The sequence below is a fragment of the Gilbertella persicaria genome (assembly GCF_025201335.1).
Source record: "Gilbertella persicaria strain CBS 190.32 chromosome Unknown B0P05scaffold_12, whole genome shotgun sequence".
NCBI classification, from domain to species: Eukaryota; Fungi; Mucoromycota; class Mucoromycetes; order Mucorales; family Choanephoraceae; genus Gilbertella; species Gilbertella persicaria.
Genome location: NW_026251973.1, coordinates 538,766 through 547,260, shown reverse-complemented (window position 1 = coordinate 547,260; position 8,495 = coordinate 538,766). Strand labels below are relative to the sequence as shown.

At 37.3% G+C, this 8,495-nt stretch overlaps 6 protein-coding genes across 6 annotated transcripts; 2 read left to right on the top strand and 4 right to left on the bottom strand.

The window, feature by feature from the left end:
* Nucleotides 1–269: 269 nt before the first annotated feature.
* Nucleotides 270–1,505, bottom strand: B0P05DRAFT_535540 (uncharacterized protein). Its single transcript, XM_051577451.1, has 5 exons — nucleotides 1,486–1,505; nucleotides 1,180–1,406; nucleotides 1,052–1,131; nucleotides 925–1,000; nucleotides 270–875 (listed from the first exon to the last, which is right to left on the bottom strand). Coding segments are annotated over exons 1-5 (972 nt in total). The 5' UTR covers nucleotides 1,488–1,505; the 3' UTR covers nucleotides 270–288.
* A 59-nt stretch (nucleotides 1,506–1,564) lies between these two features.
* On the bottom strand, nucleotides 1,565–2,761 carry B0P05DRAFT_535537 (uncharacterized protein). Its single transcript, XM_051577450.1, has 6 exons — nucleotides 2,711–2,761; nucleotides 2,600–2,661; nucleotides 2,202–2,550; nucleotides 1,999–2,150; nucleotides 1,861–1,952; nucleotides 1,565–1,818 (listed from the first exon to the last, which is right to left on the bottom strand). The coding sequence occupies exons 1-6, from the start codon at nucleotides 2,726–2,728 to the stop codon at nucleotides 1,604–1,606; spliced, it is 888 nt and encodes a 295-aa protein (XP_051436702.1). The 5' UTR covers nucleotides 2,729–2,761; the 3' UTR covers nucleotides 1,565–1,603.
* A 21-nt stretch (nucleotides 2,762–2,782) lies between these two features.
* Nucleotides 2,783–3,771, bottom strand: B0P05DRAFT_535533 (CAP Gly-rich domain-containing protein). Its single transcript, XM_051577449.1, has 3 exons — nucleotides 3,594–3,771; nucleotides 3,311–3,551; nucleotides 2,783–3,259 (listed from the first exon to the last, which is right to left on the bottom strand). Exons 1-3 carry the CDS (start codon nucleotides 3,684–3,686, stop codon nucleotides 2,874–2,876), a joined length of 720 nt encoding a protein of 239 aa, XP_051436701.1. The 5' UTR covers nucleotides 3,687–3,771; the 3' UTR covers nucleotides 2,783–2,873.
* Nucleotides 3,772–4,069: 298 nt separating this feature from the next.
* On the top strand, nucleotides 4,070–4,690 carry B0P05DRAFT_535531 (uncharacterized protein). Its single transcript, XM_051577448.1, has 3 exons — nucleotides 4,070–4,175; nucleotides 4,247–4,333; nucleotides 4,377–4,690. The coding sequence occupies exons 1-3, from the start codon at nucleotides 4,103–4,105 to the stop codon at nucleotides 4,418–4,420; spliced, it is 204 nt and encodes a 67-aa protein (XP_051436700.1). The 5' UTR covers nucleotides 4,070–4,102; the 3' UTR covers nucleotides 4,421–4,690.
* Nucleotides 4,691–4,715: 25 nt separating this feature from the next.
* B0P05DRAFT_535530 (Homeodomain-like protein) lies at nucleotides 4,716–5,476 on the top strand. Its single transcript, XM_051577447.1, has one exon. The coding sequence runs from the start codon at nucleotides 5,105–5,107 to the stop codon at nucleotides 5,312–5,314; it is 210 nt and encodes a 69-aa protein (XP_051436699.1). The 5' UTR covers nucleotides 4,716–5,104; the 3' UTR covers nucleotides 5,315–5,476.
* Nucleotides 5,477–5,722: 246 nt separating this feature from the next.
* B0P05DRAFT_535527 (uncharacterized protein) lies at nucleotides 5,723–8,328 on the bottom strand. The gene is made up of 5 exons (XM_051577446.1): nucleotides 8,265–8,328; nucleotides 7,589–8,213; nucleotides 6,300–7,398; nucleotides 6,069–6,252; nucleotides 5,723–6,023 (listed from the first exon to the last, which is right to left on the bottom strand). The coding sequence occupies exons 2-5, from the start codon at nucleotides 8,124–8,126 to the stop codon at nucleotides 5,976–5,978; spliced, it is 1,869 nt and encodes a 622-aa protein (XP_051436698.1). The 5' UTR covers nucleotides 8,127–8,213; nucleotides 8,265–8,328; the 3' UTR covers nucleotides 5,723–5,975.
* Between the last annotated feature and the right edge of the window lie 167 nt (nucleotides 8,329–8,495).

Genomic DNA, 8,495 nt, shown 5'->3' with positions numbered 1-8,495 from the left:
TTATGATCAACACTATAACTATGCCTAGATTTATCAGAACATGCCTTGTATGTTGCTGTTAAAGAGCATGAAGTTCGTCCTCCAATGTCCAAACTCACTAACTTGTATCCTCGCAACCTTTTGGTCTTAATTATGGAGATGTGGGAAACAGATGCAACATTGGTAAGGATCTTTATAGAAAACAAAACATTCATTGTCTGTAGAGACCTTCTATGAATCATGTTGTTGAAAGATTATCCGCATATTTGATATAATAATAAAAAAAGAAGAGTGTTTATTGTAAACTATTTAACGTCGAATACTTGTGCTTCTTCTTCTGGATCTGGAAAGAGAGCGATCAAAAGAACTTGATCTGCTACGACTAAGAGGAGAGCGACTACGTCTAAGAGATCTGCTACGTCTTCTGTAAGAAGGAGGGGAGCGAGTGCGTCTGAGAGGTGTTCTACTACGTCTTCTGAGGGGAGATCGACTGCGTCTCAAAGAAGAGCGTCGTCGAATAGGCGATCTGGATCTACTACTGAGGCGTCTGATAGGCGATCTACTGCTAGGGCTTCTACTGGGTGTTAAACTTCTCGAGTAACTTCGAGAATAACTGCGTCTATCACGGGAATAACTGCGTCTTCCACGCGAATAGCTACGTCGGCCACGCGAATAAGATCTTCCTCTAGAATAGCTTCTGCTGATTGATCTAGAGCGAGAATAAGAGTATCTTCTTCTGCTACCACGACCACGAATAGGTGAGCGTGATGGTGAGCGGGAGTAGCGTCTGCCTCTGTCTCTGCCACCTCCAAAACGGTTTCCACGACGACCTAATACTGGAGGAGGAGGTCCACGAATTGAACTTCTTCTGTAAGGTGGGGGTGAGGTATAACGAGCTACATGGAAACAAATGAGCAAATTCTTGATGTTTTTCTTTTTCTATACCTCTGCGTGGGGAAGGAGATCTTTCACGCTGTTTGGGAGCAACAACACAGGCCAATCTCTTACCATCTAATTGTGCCTAATATGGTGCTTAATAAAAGAAAAATCTCCTTAATTTGAATATACTTACATTATCCATGTAGCTGATGGCTTTGTCTGCTTCTTCTTGTGTCTCGAAATCAATGTATGCCTTTCCTTTGTTTGTGTTTACTATCCTACATAAGTAACTTGTCGATATAGAGGTATCAGCTTACTTACAGAGTTTGTTGATAGGAAATTCGAGGTGAGTTATTTTGCCAAACTGACTAAAAATTTCGCGAACGTGGTCTTCTTTAACGTTACGCGTCAAGTTAGTTACCAGAACAGAGTGAAGGTGTTCTGGACTAGCTGATTGTGATCGGCTACGACGTACGGGCGATCGCGAGCGCGAACGATCTTTTGAATAAGAACGCGAACGAGATCTTGAATATGAACGTGGGGATGCCCTAGACATGATTTTGTTTAGCACAGGAAAGGAAAATAAAGATGATTCCAAGGTCAAAAATAAAATAAAAAAACACTTACATATTACTTTTTGAACTTTTGTGTAAAGAAAAGGAATGGAAAAATCATAACTCAAGTAATGAAATAAAAAGCAGTCACATAAGAAAGCCAATAAAAACTGCATTTATTTAATGAAAAACTAAAGATCATCATAAGATGTCAAAACTCGGTTTGGTATTGAGGCAGCTCGAGGATCCAGAGGAAGGCTTGTAGATGTACTATAATCTGGCAAGGAGGGGCGTCTAGAATGATTGTTTTCATATAATGCTTCCTTTGCTAACAAACCGTCTTCGTCTTGCCATGGCACATTGCCAAATCCAACTTTGTTTCTCTCGGGTATTTTTGCACGATTCACTATAGATTTTAGTTACTCTACCTTTATGCATTTTCCTGTACCTTTGATACGTTTAGATCCCAGCAAAGTACCATGTAAGCTTCGAATAGCTGCTAAAGCTGCATCCTTCTTTTCAAATGTGACAAAACCATAACTAAATAAAAATCAATAAGATTCAATATCTAATTTATCGTACTCACTCTTTTCCTTCAACAAGCCTTACGTCTTCAAGTGCGCCAAAGCGAGAAAACGCGTATTCAAGTTGTTTCTCTGTTACATTTTCTAAATCACCCACGTATACTTTAGTTGGATAAAATTCTGTATCAATGTATTGAGCTGCTTCTGAATATACCTATGAAAGATGTGTTAGTCGTTCCCCTTGTCTTTTATCTTTGCCATTTACATCTCCTCCTCGACTATTGCTATGATGATGGCGACTATATCTGCTGCTTCGGTGATGTCTGTGTCGACTACTGCTTCTATAATGCTCATAATCACTTTCAGAGTCAGAGTATCGGCGGCGGTAGGAGCGTCTAGGTGAACGAGAACGAGAACGAGAACGAGAACGAGAAGAAGAGCGTTGACGGTGTCGTCTATGTGAGTAGTAGTCGTCTTCTCTTCTCCCGCGATCGCTGTCATATCGTTCGTCTGCTTCGTCTTCAGAACGTTCGTTCTTGAACTTTTGTCTACGGCGCTTTACTCGCCCAAATTCATCTAATTCTTCTTCTTCCTCTGGTTCAAGACTAGGCGACCTTTATAATAGAGTCTGAATACATGCCTCTAGTTCCCTATCCAGCTTACCTTGTTCTATTTTGTTCAGGTTCTTTTGTAACTTTGCTCAAACTGTTGTTTATTTCAGTAGACTATTTTCGAGTATGTAAGTAAATTGATTCTCGGTGTAAATTGCTATACCTTTTCTTCAAGTGACATTGATATCCTTTCTTTCTTTTTTCTTTTCTTTTTGTTATGTACAATAAGAAAACCTTTTTCTTTTTTTTCTTTTTTCTCTTAAAAAAAAAAAGAACAGAATGTGACTGCCGAGACTTTTTTTTTTGACATGTAAAGGGTTTTATTGTTACATTTCTTCAAGTTCATCGTCCGTCATTAATAATTCCTCTTCAGGAAAATCGCCAACATTGACCTTTGTAGGACGTACAAAACCACCATATTTTGGTGGACATGAAAAGTACTTTTCACCCTGTACACTACCATCATTCTTGCCTAAAGGTTCATCGTATTGAATACCCACCCAAAGTCCTGGCTGAAACTTGGTCTCACCCACAAATCGAACTGTGCCTAAACGACGCACACTTTCATCATCACCCAATACTTCACAACGGTCTCCGACTTTGATGCCACTAGCTGCTTTTTCGTATGCTTTCTCAATGGCTTCTTCCTTCGCTGCTGCTTCATCCGAGAACCGACCGAGTTTGTTGCGTTCTTTGAATGCTCTGACGGTATCTATGCATTCAATACAGGATCAATGGGACCGTACTGTATCAGTATCTTTACCTGATCTTTTCTCGTATTGATCGTCTGTTAATTCAAACTTTTCTACAAGTGATACATCGGTATATTGGTTTTTGACGCGATGAGGATTGGTATCTACCACATGCAGTCGCATGTAGTCTTCAGCAGGGTATGAGCCCAACATTCTGGTCTCATCATCCAATGTTCCCAGTAAGTGGTTTCCTTGGTATAAGTCGATTTTTTGTGTAGAATAAGGGATACCCGTGATAGGTTCAAGTTTGTACTAGTATCCAGTAAGATTCATTGGTATCAGTAAGTCTTTTACCTTAAGTTGTGAGATAGTTAATCCCTTATCAAAACGTCTTTCCGTGCTAACGTTTTCATCAGACGTGTCAACAAATAAAGTGAGGATAGACATAAAAGAAGAGGAAAAGAAAAGAAAAGAAAGTGAGAGAAAGACAAGTTTGTTGAGCCAACTCGAGGTGCCTAGATACGGATTTAAGCGGAGATCAATGTTATTGATTTGCTCAAGTAATGATCATAAATATGCCGTTTTTATAAGCATACATACACATATACGGATATCCATATATAGATATCAAGTAGAGATGTTAATTGCTCATGTTTAGTTTTGTTTACATAGAAAGAATTGAACGACAATTAAGAACAGAGACGAAGAGCAGATTATGCAATAAGTCCGAATACTGCGTCATCATCTGTGGCCAGTGAGGGTTTTTTTTTGTAACAGCGTTAACAATTTTGTTCGATTGCTGTTGAAATATTTTTACTTTTTCTTCTCCTTCCCCCCCTTCTCTCTTTTACCACTACATTATCATGCTTGGTGCTTTGAATCGTTTTGCTGTTGAGAGACCTGTTATTTTCTGGTCATTTGTTCTTGGCACTGCTGGTAAATAGAAAAAAGAAAGAAAGAAAAGGAAATGAGCATCTTTCTTATGTGACCCTTGTTTCTCTTGATAGGACCTATCATGGTTTGGACTGTTCCCAAGGTTAGACGCGAATATTTTGGATTCAAGGGCTATGAACCTCTTCCTGTTACATATCCTCGTATGTATTTCAACACAATATACTGTAGTTAATATGTCAATAGTTCCTAACCGTGCTCGTAAGCCCACCACTGGATATGAAGATTAAATTCACAGCAACCAACATCTTATTTAAAATACGCATCACATCATTTACTTTTATGTGTATAGAACAGCAAAAAAAAAAAAAATAAAAAAAAAAGAAATCAAGAAAAAAGCAGCATTCTGTGTTTATGCAGATTCTTCTTTCCAGGGATTACTGTGCTAATGAGATTAATCAAGTAGCCGAAATTATTGTTGTTCTGAAATGACAGTTTCTAATATAAAAATAGAATTAACCTTATTCTATACAACATATTTTCTAGATTTATAAGCATCCGTTTTTTTTAAAAAAATCTTTCTCTCTTTTCTTTCTTTTATCATTCTAATGCTTTCTATTCGCAATATGCTTACTGAAAATACTTCACCAACAATAACAAAAGAAGCACAAAGGAATAAACCACCTGCATTAGACATTGCGTTCTTACTTTGCCCTACTGACAAGACAATTAAAAGACACCATTGGCAAAGTGACAACATCTATTATACAAACCAATACCATTTACTGGATAATCATCATTTCCGAAAGTCAAGATCAAAGCAATATCAAGAAAAAAACTCAATTGAACAAGAATTTTTCTTGAACAATCGTAGGCAATCTTCATCATCTTCATCTTGTTCTTCCATATCATCTTCATCCTATGAAAAACAACCGTCAGAAGAAGAGGAAGAGGAGGAGGAAGAACAGGATAGAATGCCTATGAAAGCAAAGCGAAAACGAGCCTCAACAAAGCAATTGGATGTATTAAACAAAGTATTTGAGAAAACATTCTTTCCTTCTACTCAACTTAGGGCAGAATTGGGTCGACAATTAGGAATGAGCCCAAGAACAGTACAAATATGGTTTCAAAACAGACGTCAAGCCATTCGAACAAGAGAAAGAACACATCGAGAAAATTCATAAATCTCTTATGTTTTCAATTGTCTATGTATCCTCTTTATTACCTTTTTTATGAACATGTATGCACACACACACACACACACACACACATATATATATATATGCACACAAACACATATGAAAATTAAACTTTAAAAAAATGTTTATGATAATAATAAACTAGGCTTCTTCCTTTCTTTTCTTTATAGTCCTTTATTTTAGGTTGATTCATGCAAAGACCCTCAACAAGACCCTGAGATAAAAAAGAAAGAAATACGTTTGTTTTGTGTCGCCAAACCAAGTTGATTATTTAGACGATATGTATCTTGTTACACAGCAATAAAAACGTGTGGAAGGATCTACTCTGTTTCCTTACCTCGAGATTTGTAGATGAATATAGAAACAGAATGCATGAACAATTCCAAAAAAAAATAAAGTAAAAAAAGTACTTGGCATTATTTTATATACAACAGTTACTGACAATAAAAAAAAAAATAGGGCGTGTGCATGAATATGTGTGTTTGTGTGTGTGTGTGTGTGTAATAGGATGTGGCGTACGTTTGTAAAAAAAGAAAAAAAAAAAAGAGGAGAGGAAGGGATTTTTTTTCATAAGTTTTTAAATTCTAAAAAAAAGAGAAAGGGAGAGAGAGAAGGTTATGTGTCATATAAGCATATAAGAATAGGATTATCGCTTTTTTGGTACATTAGGCTTTGGTTTATGATAAACATGACACTATGGATAGGTGAGTTATGAGCAAGGCATGAATTGATAACTTACTTTATGTGCATGTCTATACCAAAGCACACTATTCTTTCGTTTAACATTGCTTACTGCAACCCAGGTATGACATTGATGACACAAGCCTTCTACCAAGTCTTGATCAACCCAACGTGTCTCGAGAGGTTGAACAAATTCCTTGCCAGAAACAGATGAAATACCATGAAAGAATTGTTTATGATACCTTTTTTTTATGTAAGTTTTTTTTAAAAAAAAAAAAAAAAAACTTACCAATAAGCACTATTCTTCAATTGTAACCATTTACCAGGCTTACATGTGTCACATAAACCTTCTTTTGACTGACCATTATATCTTACCCATTGAGGTGTATATTTATCACCTACAAAGCGAAGTTTTTGTTTTCGAGGTCTTGCCTCAGGATCATTCCGTGCTGCTTCAATATCACGCGTTGACATTTCAGGATAATCTTCTTCATTTGTCTCTTCTTCTAGTATTTCTTCGTATTCTTCATGTTGTGCTACTTTTTGCTTTTTACGCTTTGGTTTTGAAACAAGTTGAGGTGGAGGATGTATTTGCTGTGCAAGTAATATTTGTTGTTGTGGATCCATGGATTGTTGTGAGGGTAGCGGTAATTTGCCATTAGCAGGATAATAATACCGTTGCTGCGATGAGGAGGAAGAAGATGGAGGAGGAGGAGGGGGTTGCATTGGATGTTGAGGAGGAAAAGTATACGTGTAATATGGGTGTTGATGAGGATCTAATTCGCGTTTCATACTATTGCCATGGCTGTTCATCTCAGGCTGACGAGCAAGTGGGTGCAATACAGGAATGCCTGGGTGAAGAGGATGGTGTTGTTCTTGAGGGTAACGAGAATACGTATGAGACACAAGAGGAGAGCTCATGTTGGGATGATACATTCGACCGCGAGGCGAAATGGGATGATTCACATACTCTACAGAACTACTGCTTGTACTACTGCTGCTACTGTAAGGATGAGTAGGATGGTGAGGGTGGTGAGGAGGCAATGGATGTGAAGGGTGCAAATCATCATGACTCCAGCTTACTTTGGTAGGCGTATGATAGAAGCTTTCTTGTTTAAATACAGGTACATTGGAAGCAGAAGGAGCAGTGGCAGCATGGGCAGCAGCAATAGAAGCATTGGTGGCGTTGATTGAATTCGTAGATTGATGAATGTTGTGCAAAAGATCAGGTCTTTCCAAGAACGACTCGGGCATTGTTTGCCAGCTCATATTAACATCATAAGAATGACGACGATTGGCTTCAGTAGGTAGTTTGTCAACCCAAGAAGACTTGTTTTGTGAAGGAATTGACATATCATCTTGCCAGTGTTGCTGTTGTGGGAGGACAACTATAAAATTTTTATCATTAGTCGTAGTGCAAAATTTTTTTTAGAGTGAGCAATAGAGATTAGGCAGGAAAAAAATTTTTTTTATGCGCATAATTTGTCTCCTTATTTATGCTTGGAGCTTCTTTTTTTGTTGTTGCTCAAACACTCGTCTTTTTTTTTTTCTCTCCCCCTTATTTTTTCAAGTATTTACCTTTATGTTCATTTTCATTTGCTTTTGGAAAAGCCATAAGCTTATTAAAATTGGCCAAAAGCATAGCTGCTTCAATTGAATTTCTTTGTTGTGATAGATGTAAACTCAGTTGTGCTTCATGCTTCAAACCAAATGGTAACCCTAAAATAGCAGGACTACTCTTACGCTTATCATATCTATTCAACAATAAAGCAGGATTCAAAGTGTTTCGGTTATTCTCTTCATCGTCATCCTCTTCTTCCTCGTATTCTTCTTCCTCCATGATTTCTTGTGAAGGCATTGTTTCATCATGAACCAGGGTTACTGTATGAGCACTACCAGAAGAAGAAGGAAGAGCAGGAGGGGGAGTGTTTGCTTGACTGTTTGTACTGTAGTCTTCCTCAACAACAGTAGGCAAGATGGTGTGCATAGAAGGTGGTTTGTATTCCGAAGTTGATGGCAAGTTTAGACGATCGGATGATGAGGCTTCTTTGTAAGAAAGTACAGAGTGATCTTCTGGTGCTGTTGTAGCTGGTGGAATAAAGCCTTGAATATCCATAATTTAAAGCAAAGATTTTTTTTTTTAGCTGCTTTAATCTTTTCCTGCTTGGTCTTTTTTAGTCTATTTTTTTATTCTTTTCTCTTTCTATTTTTATGATGCTTAAATAATCATGCGTTATTTTTAAAAAACTCTTACTTTTTTTTTCTTCGATTTGTTTTTTTTATGCAAATAAAAAGTTTATATTTGCAGGGAAAGAAATACTGAAAAAGAGAAGAGAGAGAGAGAAGAAAAAAAGAAAGTGAAAAAAATTAAAGCAAAAAAAAAGGACTGACCAATCAATACTGAACGACTTGAGCCTCACATTGACAAACGTGACTGCATATCCATTTTGTGATGGCATAATCAAGTAGAAAAAACCCTATTTAA